General features: G+C 53.4%; 4 protein-coding genes and 1 non-coding gene across 5 annotated transcripts; 2 read left to right on the top strand and 3 right to left on the bottom strand.

Moving 5' to 3' along the window:
- Window positions 1-848: 848 nt before the first annotated feature.
- On the top strand, window positions 849-1,018 carry SETTUDRAFT_t90. The gene has a single exon. It is a non-coding gene; the product is annotated as a tRNA-Thr (tRNA).
- A 1,744-nt stretch (window positions 1,019-2,762) lies between these two features.
- SETTUDRAFT_101413 (uncharacterized protein) lies at window positions 2,763-3,283 on the bottom strand (the record flags this gene model as incomplete). The annotated part of the gene is made up of 2 exons (XM_008023528.1): window positions 2,763-2,957; window positions 3,068-3,283. 2 exons carry the CDS (start codon window positions 3,281-3,283, stop codon window positions 2,763-2,765), a joined length of 411 nt encoding a protein of 136 aa, XP_008021719.1.
- Window positions 3,284-4,593: 1,310 nt separating this feature from the next.
- On the bottom strand, window positions 4,594-7,296 carry SETTUDRAFT_145269 (uncharacterized protein; the record flags this gene model as incomplete). Its single annotated transcript, XM_008023527.1, has 2 exons — window positions 4,594-6,318; window positions 6,369-7,296. The coding sequence occupies 2 exons, from the start codon at window positions 7,294-7,296 to the stop codon at window positions 4,727-4,729; spliced, it is 2,520 nt and encodes an 839-aa protein (XP_008021718.1). The 3' UTR covers window positions 4,594-4,726.
- Window positions 7,297-8,730: 1,434 nt separating this feature from the next.
- Window positions 8,731-9,096, top strand: SETTUDRAFT_25152 (uncharacterized protein; the record flags this gene model as incomplete). Its single annotated transcript, XM_008023049.1, has 1 exon — window positions 8,731-9,096. The coding sequence occupies one exon, from the start codon at window positions 8,731-8,733 to the stop codon at window positions 9,094-9,096; it is 366 nt and encodes a 121-aa protein (XP_008021240.1).
- A 1,230-nt stretch (window positions 9,097-10,326) lies between these two features.
- Window positions 10,327-12,134, bottom strand: SETTUDRAFT_101799 (uncharacterized protein; the record flags this gene model as incomplete). The annotated part of the gene is made up of 3 exons (XM_008023526.1): window positions 10,327-11,497; window positions 11,546-11,905; window positions 11,965-12,134. 3 exons carry the CDS (start codon window positions 12,132-12,134, stop codon window positions 10,327-10,329), a joined length of 1,701 nt encoding a protein of 566 aa, XP_008021717.1.
- Window positions 12,135-13,225: the final 1,091 nt, after the last annotated feature.

The following is a 13,225-nucleotide window of genomic DNA, read 5'->3' as shown; positions in this document are numbered from 1 at the left end:
TATACCGCCGAGAAAAGCGCCGCGCTCATGCCTATGTCAACTTATCATGAGCGTGATTGCTGCGACCGAGGCTCCCGCGCCCACTGACTCACTCTATCTTTTTCTTTTCTTTTTTTCTCCTGCTCCCCTGTGTCTCGCATTGATGATATCGCGAATGCGAGATAATCGGCTGCTTCACGCCACACACACCCACACACATCCCGCTGGGTAAAAAGCCCCCCCCCCCACCAAAAAGATATCTCCTTTTTTGAAGCGGAGCCCACATATCCTTTTTACCCGTGACATTGCACCTGCAATTTCTCTCTCTCTCTCTCTCTCTCTCGGTCTCTGTCTGTCTCTCTTCTTATCAGCTGCTCCACAGCGCTCCTTACTGAATCGCCTCGTGGGAATTCCCCCCCCCCGTGCACGATTCAGCATGCCTGGAACGCCAATAAAAGTACTTTACTTGGGCCTGGCATGCGAAACGACGGAACGAGTACTAGCAAGCCGAAAAAAAAGCGTGCGTGGGTTGAGAACATGCGTCGTTGGCGGTAGCCGTGGTGGTGCCTTGCCATGGCATTAAGCGCGGTTGCAAAATGCAAGTGTTAATGCGCACAAGCACAACCACGTTGTGCTTGTAACCGGGGCTAGACCTACTATTGCTTCCAGTGGGGGGTGGGGGTATACTAAAGTATCCCGAAAGCGGTTACGTCGTGCGAAACGGCAAGGGTGGAATATACCCAGAGGCCTAGACCTTTTTTACGATGCGGGGCATACACGTATCGAGTTGCTTTTTGACGCCGCTCCACAACACCGTTATGCAGAATATTTCATTAAGAATAGGCTGGTCTCTCATCAACAACCCATCAGACAAGATGGCCGAGCGGTTAAGGCGCATGACTCGTACGTTGAATTCTTGCAATTACCAGTCACCACAAGCGCATTCACTAACAAGCTCTACAGAAGCGAAAGCTTTCCCCCTCTGCGAGGAAGTGTTCATGTAGAGAAATCTGCGTGGGTTCGAGTCCCACTCTTGTCATCATCTTTTTTGCGCCTTGTAAAGTGCCAGACTTTTTTTTTGAGCGAGCATCAACGACAAAGGAACCTGGAGCCTGGGTGCTATTTTTGCGTTGGCGTGTCGCACGCGTGTATCGTAGCTTCGGCATGCATTGCAGTGAGATGAAAGGCCATTGAGAATTTGGGTGTATCCGTGGGCAATGCAGCGACTTGTAGGCAGTGATGGCGATATTTATCTCGTTGACGGATGTCTTTGCAGAAGACGTGCTGTGGGAGTGGTAAAAAGTAGGTAGGGGCTGGCATGAAAATGGCACCTTGATTAAGCCCATGGTGATATTTTTGGTAGACGGAGTGCAATGTCAAAAAAAATTATCTGTATTCCTATATCATATACATAGCTCAAAGTAGTATTTGGAGAGAAGATGAAGAGAAAAAGACACGTAAAAGCAAGATTAACATGGCATACATACATGGACAAGCACAAGCACAAGCGGGAGAGCGGGTCTGGTAACTAATGATCCAAGAAGAAAAAGAAAGAAAGAAAGAAAGAACAAAAGAAAGAAGAAGAAATAACGGCCATTTAATCAGTGGCAACCCAACTGAATAAGCGATCTGTGTAAGAGAGTTCCTGACAGAGTCGATGGTTGCATTTGGTATGCTCGAACTGATAATTTTTTTCACAGCTGAGCTACTGCTGCTGCTGCTGCTGCTGCTGTTACATTGCTGCAGTAAAGTCCAGAAAAGAGAAACAGGGAAAAAAAAAAGAGGTAGAATTTGGCGAAAGTGACACACGACAGCGGGGAAATTGAAATGGACATGGTGGGATGGAGTGTAGGGCTAGCAAGCAGAGGAAGGAGAATGGAAGGGAAGAAGACTGACTGATTGAATAAATACGAGTAGTAGTAGCAGTAGCAGTAGCAGTAATAGTAACAGTATCCAAAAAAAAACAAAAAAAAGTTAGGAAAACGTGGTGTATTTCTCCGTCTTTCTTTTTGTTTTCCTTACCCACCCGCCAGATAAGTCAACACGACATAGTAGAGATGAATGATCAATAAGAATGTAAAAAAAAAGAAAAAGAAAAAAAAACACGAATCGAAAAAGCTCGAGTAAAAAAGCAGATTTCCCAAACCAACCCAACCCAACCCAAACCAAGCCAACCCAACCAAAAAAAACTCTCTCCAACCGGCATGTAAGTAAATAAGAAAGGAAGAGAAAGAGAGAAAATAAATAAATAAAGTAAAACGCCAGCAGCCGCGCTCCAGGTCGAATTCGACAAGGTCCGTCGCATTGGCGAGATTGTTAAGGGCTTCAAGGCCCGTGTTGATCGCTTGGACCGCCGCATATAATTGTTTTTTTGTGGTATCCCGGTACACGCCGGGGAGTTAGCGGGGGGGGGGGGTTGGAGGACGGGAGAAGGGAGAAGGGAAGAAGACTCAGTGCTACCATACACACACATACGACACACGACACACGACATACACACGCAGGACCTTTTCGAACCCGCACCACATCATCCGAGTCATCTCCTCTTCCTCTTCCTATTCCTTCTCCTCCCGCATATCCAACCCCCTAGCCCCTTGTCCTCATCTGTCCCTCCTTCCTAAATCACACACACACACACACAGACAGAGCCATACTTTCATGTCCTCGCGGACACACACACACACTCACACTCACACTCACACCTACATCTACGCTACGTTACCTCAAACTAAGAATGGAAAAGCCTCGCGGCTCGGGAAATCAAAAAAATCTTTTTATTTTAACTAATCTGGAGTGACACAGGGAGAGAGAGAGAGAGAGGTATATATACACCCAAGGGACCCAATGGGATAAAAAGGCCTTTCGTCGATTTCGCGGAGGATGGCGCGGAAGCGGGCGATTTCGGCGTCGGCCATTTGCATGGCGTTGCCCGCGCGGTCGTACTGCACTTGTGTTGCTGTTTGAGTCTGTTGCGTGAGCTGCGCGAAAACCAATCTGTTAGTATTCTGTTTGTTATATATGTATGTATTGCTGTGGGTGTAGGATAACCCGGGCCATCCGCGAGAGAGAGAGAGGAGGAGTAACTTACGTATTGCCAGCGCTGCTGGATCGAATACATCAGGCGGTCAAAATGGGCGCTGAGCGCCTGCAAGCTCGAAGGATCCAGGAGGAGACGGCCGTGGCTAGAGGCGTGAGAAGCAGCGCGCGACGAATTGGAGCCTTGCTGCGAGGCGGCAATCTGCTGCTGGAGATATCTGCTCTCGCTCGAGTTGAGGCCCAGTTCAGACACTGGGATGGCAGACATGTGCACATAGTTTTATCTTAAGAACATGGTCGGACCGGGTTCCCCAACTCTTTTGCGCCACGCTGCTCTCTCCCTCTCTGGCTCTCTGGCTCTCTGGCTCTCTGGCTCTCTGGCTCTCTGGCGCTCTCTTTCGCTCGCTCGTGCCTGGGTGTGTGCGACGTTATGGGCGAGGTCGTGCGGGTCCGAGCCAATTGTTACGAGTGGGGCTTCTTCTGCGCTGCTGGGAAACGTTACAGAGGGGAGCGGGGAAGCCTGCATGCGTCGAGGGAGGGCCCGAAAAAAAGAGAGAGAAAGAGAGGGAGAGGAAAAAACGAGGGAATATGCAAGCTGATGTTGTTTGGCATGGACGGCGGGCGGCTGAGGGCCGGCCAAGTGGCCGCGCTATGAAAACCAGCTCTATGTCACCCTCTCTGTCTTCCCCCCCCCCTCTTTTCCCCCCTCCCCCTCCCACTCCCACTCCCCCCCAAAAGCAAAGACCTACGAACGCCCAACTTATCGCACACCCTCTTCCTCCTCGGTAGCCGACTGCAGCCCTACCGTCGTGCCGTCCAAGTGCCATATCCCGCCCCTCCCTCAGCATTGTTGTGCAGTCGCTGCAGCTGGTCTTATCCGCGACGCAGCGCGTATCGCAATGAGCGGTCTGCGAGCCCCTCGCACGTCCAAGTCGCTCCCCCTCGCCTCTCTACTCGCCCGCCACACGACCGACACTGGACCATTGCGACTGTCGTGCTTTTTGTGCACCCTCCCTCTCGAGCGCTGTGCCGCGCAGAGCTGCCGAAGCGCAGGACAGTGACTCCGCATGCACACCCTCTTCGCTGCCCGCGACAAGGATGTTGGCGTTGTGCCGTTAGGCTCATGGGTGAATGTCGACCCCGCCAGCTCGCACCAAGGGGGGGTGTTGGAACGGTACTCGCACTCCCCACGCGCCCATGGGCGAACCAGATGCAGAAGGTGACAATGCCATGTCAACGTGATGACTTGTTGCAATCGGACAACCACGCCTCAATCAACAGCACTTGGGGGCGTGGCTTTCACGCCAGAGCACAAGACTTGCCGAGGCAGCGACATGCCCCCCCTCCCCTACTTGCTCAAGGCACAACATGGATGATAACGAGGGGGGTGTCCAAGAATGCCTGCTATACGTCCTGCACACGGCGCTTGCGTAAAGTCTGATGATTGTGCACAAATTATCCGTGTCTGCAATTAGTAGTGAAAGTTGCTTTATTGGACAATGGCCTTGGGGTTTGACCCAATATCAACCCCAACCCCCGAGGTATTCTGCTAGGAAGAGTGAGAGCTAGCCAGCCCATGGTCGTTCAAGTCGTCATACAGTTACAGGTAGAGTAGAAGAAACAAAAACAAGGAGAAAAAGAAAAGGGGGTATATACACCAAGCCTGCCAACACTATGCACAACAGAAAGGACAAGGAAAAACATAAACGCTCTACAAAGCGTAATTCTCGGCGTGGAGAAAGATCTCATCGCGCCCACTGTCGCTCCACACACTGCTTTGCAGCTGCGCCACCGTCTGGCTGACACTGATGCGCATCGCGGGGGGTCCACAGACAAACACACAAGTGCGTCTGCCAAAGCTCTTGCTCAACCCCTTGAGTATGTACGGGATGTCCGGGCGTCCGTACTCTGTGCTCCACCCATCCTTCTTCTTGACTGCCGCTGGCAAAAACGCAAACCGCATCAAGTTCTTCTGGAACTCAGTCGGCGTCGACGGGAACCCAAAGTCGAACCCTTGCGCGTTCTCCGTAGGGTTGTGGATGATTTCTGGATTCACCGCACCGGACCCGGCGGATACGGCCTGTGAAATGTCCAGCGAGAGGTTGCGGTCCTGGCGACGGGCAGCAAGTCCACGTGGCGCGGGGGCAATGAGGTCTGGGTTCGAGCTACTGGCTGACTCGGCTGAATTACGTCCGCCGTTGTAGCTGGCGCGTGGTGGGGCAAGATGGCCCCTGTTGATGGGCAGCACATGTGCTTGGGGGAGCGCGGCGATGCTGTCTTCGTTCTCGCGTCGAAGTTCAGACTCCTTCTCCGCGTCGCCTTGCGCGACATCGCGGATCAGAGCAGAGTGTCGCTTGGAAGAGACGCCCGACAAGCGATGCTCAGCAATGTTTTGGAACGCATCGTTGACCTTGTCGTGGAAGTAGAGAGACACTGGACGCGTAGGTGTCTTTGCACTAACCAGGCCGCCTGCAGGATTGCGCTTCGCTGCCGTGATGTAGAACTGGCATTCTACCGTCTCGGGCGGCGCGTACTCTCGACAGATTCGAAGCTCTTCCCGGAACCAATCCATCGTCTCAGGGCGTTTGAGGGCCCAGATGACGTGGATCTTGCGTGTGACCGCCTTGCCATCGCGCATCTTTTTGATCAGGGATAAGAGTTGAGACACGATGGCGGTGATGCCACTGCCGCCAGCGATCAGCACCACGTCGTCAAAGGCCTCGATACGTCGTTGCATGCCTCCATAAGGGCCATCGATAAACGCTCGGTAGGTATGCCAAGGGCCGTGGTCGAGAGCGGTTTCGAGCACCTTCTTGGTGAAACCACCAAATGGTCGAAAGACCAAGACCATGTCCCGGTACCCCTCGCCATACGCCGACGGAAAGTCTTCGCTGCACAGCGAAGCAATGGTAAAGGGGTGATTCTCAAATACCGAGATGCCGGGCATGCGGAGGTAGACGTATTGTCCAGGTCTCCACTTCATCTGGGTTGGGATGGTGATTTTGATGGCGTTTTCGGGCATGAGTGTGACAGCGGCTTCATCACCGATGAGCCATGACATGCTTGCTGGACGAGTCCAGTTGAGGTAGAAAAGCCGCATAATATAAGAAAAGACCCATATGCCCACCGTCGCAAGCAGGTAGTCCCATGATGTGAGGTAGTTGTTGCAATGCCAGAACATCATGCCCAGGAAGACCATGGACACAGGCACATGGACTGCCACAAAGAGTTCGTACATTCGTGCACGGAGAGACGCGATCGAGTGTGTGCAAAGGAAGCATAGCGGAACCAGCGCTGCGATACCTAGAGCCTGTCAGTTGGCAACATATCATCATCCAGAATGGCAGACATACCCGTGCCGTATATGTACATTCCGTCTCTTTGTTGAAACAGCTTTTGAAAAGATTGGCGTGCGCCCTTGTCCCAGATTGGCGTAACGTAGAAGGGGACGGTATGCATGATGCTAAGAACGAGACAAATGTATGCTGCCCATCTGTGAAGCACATTCAATCGTTCGTGGCTGATACCAGTCACCATTGATATGAGATTCGCTTTCATAGCAAGCGCCACGATCCAAGGCACCAAGGCAACTGCCATCATTCCCGAGCGAACTGCCAGTGGGGGTGAGCCATAGGCAATGCTACGCCAGAACAGTGGCTGAGGGACGGTACAGTAAAGAACGCCCAGGAGTAAAGCAAGGACCACAATCACAACAACGGCCAAAGATGGGAACACGATGGGCCTCCATCCTTTCTTGACCTGGATCTGTGGGATCGGGCGATAAAAGATGAATCGGAACAAAGCCACCGTGTTGTTGACGAGGCTGTAAGAAGATACGCTGGATTGTTGTTTTGGCCCACTTGGTAGCGGCCCTTCGCGAGGAAAGAACTTCATGGTGGACTTGTCAGTATCAAGTACTGGAAGCTCGTAGTCTGTGTCGGGAGAAGATGTCTTCGAGGACTGTAATACCTCTTCTTGATGTAGTGCTGTCCGGATCTTGTCCGTGAATAGGTGGTAGTACCGCATGATCGATGCAATGACTAGTAGCGGTATGCAAAAGTAAACATAGGCGAGTGCATATTTGCCACTCTTGTTCCATGGGTCGACCGTGTTGGCTTCGATTAAACCAGGCGGGCTGGTACTATTAAATGGGATGTTGATTCGTCGAAGTAATGTTGAGACCGAGTCGACAATGTCGCGCTCAGCGTGCGACACCACGATGCCCAGTTGCTCCATGGCCAGGCCCGTGCGTGCCACGAGAGCTTCCCGAAGGACAGGCATCCTCGAATATGTAAAAGCTGCTGTCGAAAAAAAGCGTGTCGTGGTTGTCTCGCGAGTCACTTCTGTCAGCAGAAGCCGGAACTCGACGTCGAGGTGTGCTAAGCCGGCGGGTAATGACGTCAGAGTAGTGATCGCTTAAAGAACATCCGGAGTTTCGTTCTACATGGAAACCGAGGTGAAGGGTCGTTTATTGTGATAATGCGCTCTCGAGGCACAGCAGAATGTCGGAACAGGGTTGATATGGTACCGTGGCCGGAGGGATCCCGTGTAGCGATCTGCCAAATTCGCCGCTTGTTTCGGTCGTTGAGGATGGCATACGGTGAGAATGCTCGTCAACAGCGTCAAGAGCAAAGGGTCTGAGGTATGTAGCCACGGTATGCTGATGGCCAGATAGCGTGCGCGAGCAGGAGGCCAGTTCCTTAAGTCGTCCGGCCGGGTGGGGTGCAGGTGACTGGCAGGGATGGGATCGTCGTATCGTGGCAGCAAATGGAGACTGATATTCTACCGCTCACCAGTACCCGCGCTATCGGGCCAAGGTGTGATAGTGAAGACAGGCCAGGGGTCTCGAAAGAGGAATATCGAGCCTAAAGCGCGCCGTCACACTCGCGGCGTGCAGCAAAACACATCAGACTAGGTGTACCGGAGGGCTTTGCAGCTATCGCCGTAATGCGCTCCATGCAGAGCGTGCGCTGTGAGTGGCGAGCAGTGGGCCGGCAAGGAAGCGGGCCGACTTTAGTTATCACTTTGAGGCGCTCTCGGTTGCACCAGGTATCGAGGGCATTCGCTTCCTTCCGTCGTCGCTGGTCGCTGGTCGCTGGTCGCGGGTGGCTTCTGGCATGGCCGCCTTCCTGTCGAGGCGGGCTTGAGTAGTTGCACAGCGCCCACTGGCACTGGCGTGTCTGGGTACCGAGAGCATTCTTCCACTTCGACCTCGTGTGAGACATTTGATGGCGTCGGGCCCTAGCGTAGTCGTCGAGGCACCCGTACAGAGGCCGCAGTGGTATCACAGATGCCAGGGTTCTCCCGCCACTCGGTAGGCCAGGTCCGGTCCATGGCTTAGTCGATGTCGAGATGGGGGCTCGTCTTTGGTTCGCATGACCGGCGGGCGGGCGAATTGGATGGGTGCGGCCCTGAAGGCCTTGCGTGGGCTACTTGCAGCCATGCACGGGAAAAGGAAAAGCGAGAGAGGGTGGAGCGGGGTGGGCTGGTGTTGTGAGGCTTTCACTGGATGTCCATCGGGGCTCTAAGCGCCGGCCATCCCGATGCGGCCTAGCGCCAGGTCAAGCTTTCCGTGACCCGCGGGATGTCCCACGATGCCCTCGTGGTTGGCTGCTCTCCTCCACCCGACATGGCACACCGTCCACTCCACCGCAGCTCGAGCGTTGAGCCCTGTCGCGAAGCTCGGCAGTTTTGAGAAAAAACAAATTCAAATCCATGGAAAAGCGCTCCATCGAGCGGCCCTGGCTCCGTCGTGGTGGGCTGCCCCTAACCCGTTCCAGCGCAGATACGGGCACGTATGGATCCCTCGCCTTGGCCAAATCGGTCGCTGTGAGCCCGGATTCGTCAAACGAGCACAAAGTCATCACAGTCTGCTATCGATTCCAGACACTCGCCCGAGAGGATGAGAAAGCTGGTGAGACAGTCATCGCCTCGACGTCCAGCTGCTCCAACTCGCCACCACCACCACCACCACAACCACAAGCCCGGCATCACGTCAGCGGCCCCCGATCCGACCATTTGCAGCTCCATCCGGTGTACACAAACAGCCAAACATGGAGCCCCTCGATGCACAATCGCTAGGCGCGCACTGGACCCCTTTGAGGCCGAACCGTACGTCAACGCACATGGAAGATGCCTAACCGCCAGCCCTACCGCCTCAGCCCGCCCAAGGCGAGTCGATTAGGGGAACCAGTGTCAACCCAACGTGCCGGATTTTCAGGCACAACTCACGTCTAGACTCATTACGCGCTCGCAATCGTGTAGTGTGGGTAGTTGGCTGCAACTTTATTCCAACGTGCTAAGTTGCCACAATGCAGCCTACCCCAGCCTGCGGGCGATGCACCTCTTGAGCGCTTGGATGGGGTTGCGGGCGTCTGGATGGGCCTGATGGCGCTTCGATCCCTTTCGAGAAGGGTGGCCATATTGATTGCGGCCGCTCGAAATTGCGGTGCAGTAGACGACGTGGGGTTTGGGCGAGCCGAGCGCGCATACCCTCAGTTCAGTACCGTGACGACTTCGCGAAGCGCCCATCAGCATAACAGCAAACGCTCATCATCTCAAAATGGCCACGGCTCCGGCAATCGGCGATAACGGATGTAACAGCACTGATAGTTCATGCTGATACTTTGTCAGGCGTCCTGTTCATTCTATGATTACCTTGCTTACACAGTTTGAGCTCCAGTCGTCTTACCGGCTGAACAGCAATCTTCGTACACCTACTTCAGTAGGACTTGCGACTTGGGCCGGGTGCATGCTTGATGCGCAACGTCGCTTGGGCGCGGCAGTCCAGTCCATCTTACATGCAGGAATGTTTGCAAACATCCGTCCAATCAGCTTGTGCGTTGGAGTGAGCGAATGCAGTGCAACCACCTCGCATGTGCAAGCTCATATATATCCAACCCCTCGGGCCGTATCTAACTTGATGCGTTGCTGCTAACATGTCAAGTTTTTTCTGGATCGTAACACGCTGTCGGGCACTATTGTGTCGCGTTAGCGGGAAGACGGTTGCACAAGCTATTCTTGGATACCTCACAGTTTCTAAGGACGACCCAGGTTCTATGCACCGAGTTATTGCGGTCTACGAATGATTTTACTATTCCTGTTCTCGCATACGGAGTGCCTTGATTCCATCTACCCGCAAGCCTCCAGTGGAGCATTCTGCTGTGTACCAACTCTGACCTTGGCCAATGCACAAAATACACATCAGGCGAACCATCACTAGCAACGCTGAACAGAAAAATGCGCTTCGTTTAACCAAAAGCTTCACAGCAATTTAGAATTAGCACTATCTGCTCGAAAAGTCATGACGCATTAAATCTCGGCATGAGTCGAGATACCCCACTTCTCAATCAAGTTGTGCCTATGCCAAAAGCTCCTATACTGCTTTCCCCAGAAGAAGAAGATAGGGGCTGTGATAATCATGCCACCGGCGACTCCTCCGAAGACGTAAAATACCTGGGCCGGCCCGTCGCTCGCGGCCCAATCGTTGACAAAGTAGGAGAAGCCGTAGAAGAGAAAGTTCTTGAAGACCATGTTGATGATGAAGACTTCGGAGCTGATGTCGCGGAAAGAGTCGAGGACGTAGGAAGAGGAGGAGATGGCGGCGATGACGATTCCGAAGAGGTCCATGCCGTGGAAGAAGGCGGTAAGGTAGAATGAAGAGCCTTTTTGGGCAAAGTGGCCAAAGAAACATAGGCCAATGACAGTAGTGACGGACGGAATCATACCGAGGAGTCGATACTCTGGCTCGTAGACGCCATTGTTCTTCTTTGCACACCATTTGATGAGAGGATCGAGCGTGGCACCGAGGAGGATGGAGCCGATGAGACCACCAAGAAACGGTCCGACAGAGAGATAGCCGACTCCGGCTGGGCTGAGCAGGTACGGAGGCGCCTGGAAGATCTGAGCCATGACATACGACTGCGCAACGAAGAAGGCGGTCAGTCCGCCGGTGATAATGACCATCCATAGAACGGCGAGATTGGTGCAAACGGCAAAGGGCGCAATGCAGAGCTGCAAGAGGTTGTCGTTGGAGTAGGTTCCTGTGAAGATGGCCATCTGTTGCACAAATGTCTTTCTCTTAGGCACCGCCGACACTGCACTTGCATGTGTCTCGAGCTTGACCATATCATCACTTCCCTCCTTCTCGAGTCTTTCAGCAGTCATACGATTCTTCTGCTCCGCCTCGGCAAGTTCTGCGAGGTTGTCGGTGGAAAGCTCGTCAATGTCGTAGCGATGGTCGCGGTTGTAATTGGTTTCTGGAACGAAGAAGAAGAGCAGGATGACTTCGAGTGCGACAAAGGGAATCAGCATATGGAACAGGTAGCGCCATCCGAGGTTCGTTGCGATGGGTCCGACAATAATAGCCGAGAAGTTGGAGGCAGCTCCTAGGATGAACTGGATAAGTGTCATGAAGACGCCACGCTGGTGCACACAGAACAGATCACCAATCATGGAGACTACGAGCGATTCGAAAGCCGTCCTGATGACCATCAGCATAGAGTATCGAGCAGAGCCACGCCAGACTTACACTGAGCCACCTTGGATGATGCGACCGGCCTTTAGACCTTCGTAGCTATTTGCGGCACTGGCAATGACGGTGCCGAGTAGGCCGAAGAGGGATGCAACAAGCAGCTGAGGGCGCTTTCCATACTTGCGCGACAGGGCACTGACTACAGGACCAATACTGCCAGTTACGAGTAGCATATATCCTGAGATGACTGTAATGTCTTTGACAGGTTTGTTGAAATCTTTCGCGATGACCACCAGGGCTGGCGACAAGAGAGGGGAGAGAACAGCAGCATAGAGGACGGAGCCGTAGGCCACGATAATCATGACGACCAGCTTCTGAGTGTAGGACCAGTTGAGCGGATCATTCGGATCATCCGATCTATATTGCGTCAGTCTTGCTGTAGGTCGAGTACCTGGAGGTCTGGACACACGACTTACGGTTGCGGAATAAGGATAATCTCTGAATCTCTACCGGTGCCGCGCTTCAGCGTCGCAGCGGCGGCGGACCCCTCAGGAATATCACCGAGAGGATTCTGCTCCTCACTGAGGATAACGGTTGCAGGAACATGGGCGAGGTGCTTGTCCTCGAGAATACCTAAGAACCCCATGGTTGGTACCGCTATGTCCGTACTACGGGTATAAGAAAAACTGATAACAAAGCACAGAGGAAAATGGGCGATTTGATGGTAGGAAATCTACCATCGGAAGTCTTGTTCAAAAGGGTGCACAATCTGGCGGCAAAAGGCCAGTTAAGAACAATCTCGCCTCCCCCAGTCCCTCTTTGAAACCAGCGTCATTGCCCAATCAGCACCGACAAGGCCTCGTCTGGGGCAATGCAAGGTGTAGAGTATGTGGATACTGTACAGCGTACCCCCGCACTACTCTCATTGTCATTGCAGCTCCAGCCCCACAGAGAGCGATCGGCATTGCATGGACTTCCGCAAGCCGAAGTTGGGGAAACGGCCCTATCAGCACGGTGGCTTGAAACGGAGGATAGGTAGCAGGTGTCTCGAGGGTGTCGTCTCAAGTAAGAGGACGCTATACTAGGACCACAGCATGGTCCCAGCAAGAGGATATGTTGAGTCTATGCAGATGCAGCCTGCATTAAGCAAACGCTGTGTCACATTCGCAATGCACATGTTAACGGCAGCAGGTACCTTGAGCGAAAGCAAAGCCAGAGAGAAAATCATACCAAAGCTTCCTCGTGGACGCCATGCTTTGCGTTCTTCTCGCTTAGAGAGATGGTTCCAACCCCATGAAGCCGAATCATAAGTATCATATGGTACTTCGCAACCCCGGATTTGCGGACAACGAAGCACGCTAGATACCCCGCAGGCAGCCCCACAGCGCCTTTGGGCCATCAGTTTGCGGGCAGGTAAGGCGGACCCCAACTGGCAACGGAGCTACGCCACAATCCTCTCAAGGCTTTAAAACCCGTGGCTTCCACGAACATGCTTGGAGCCCCTCGGGGGGGTCGGGGCTATGGGGAGAAATACGCTTTCCTGTCACCGTCCATCGCAACGGGCGTGTGGTGTTTTGTGGGGCCAATGTCAAGCTACTTACAGCGGCTGTTGGGCATAGTGGTTACCTCGGCCACGTGCCCACGGCGGCGGGTGGGAGTCTGCGACCAAGTACGTAGAACTGACGGCTTGGCAAGTGACCGACTCTCTTCCCTATCTAGCCGTGTCCATGTATTATC

The sequence above is a fragment of the Exserohilum turcica genome, assembly GCF_000359705.1.
Source record: "Exserohilum turcica Et28A unplaced genomic scaffold SETTUscaffold_10, whole genome shotgun sequence".
NCBI classification, from domain to species: Eukaryota; Fungi; Ascomycota; class Dothideomycetes; order Pleosporales; family Pleosporaceae; genus Exserohilum; species Exserohilum turcicum.
This window is presented reverse-complemented; position numbering and strand designations above follow the sequence as displayed.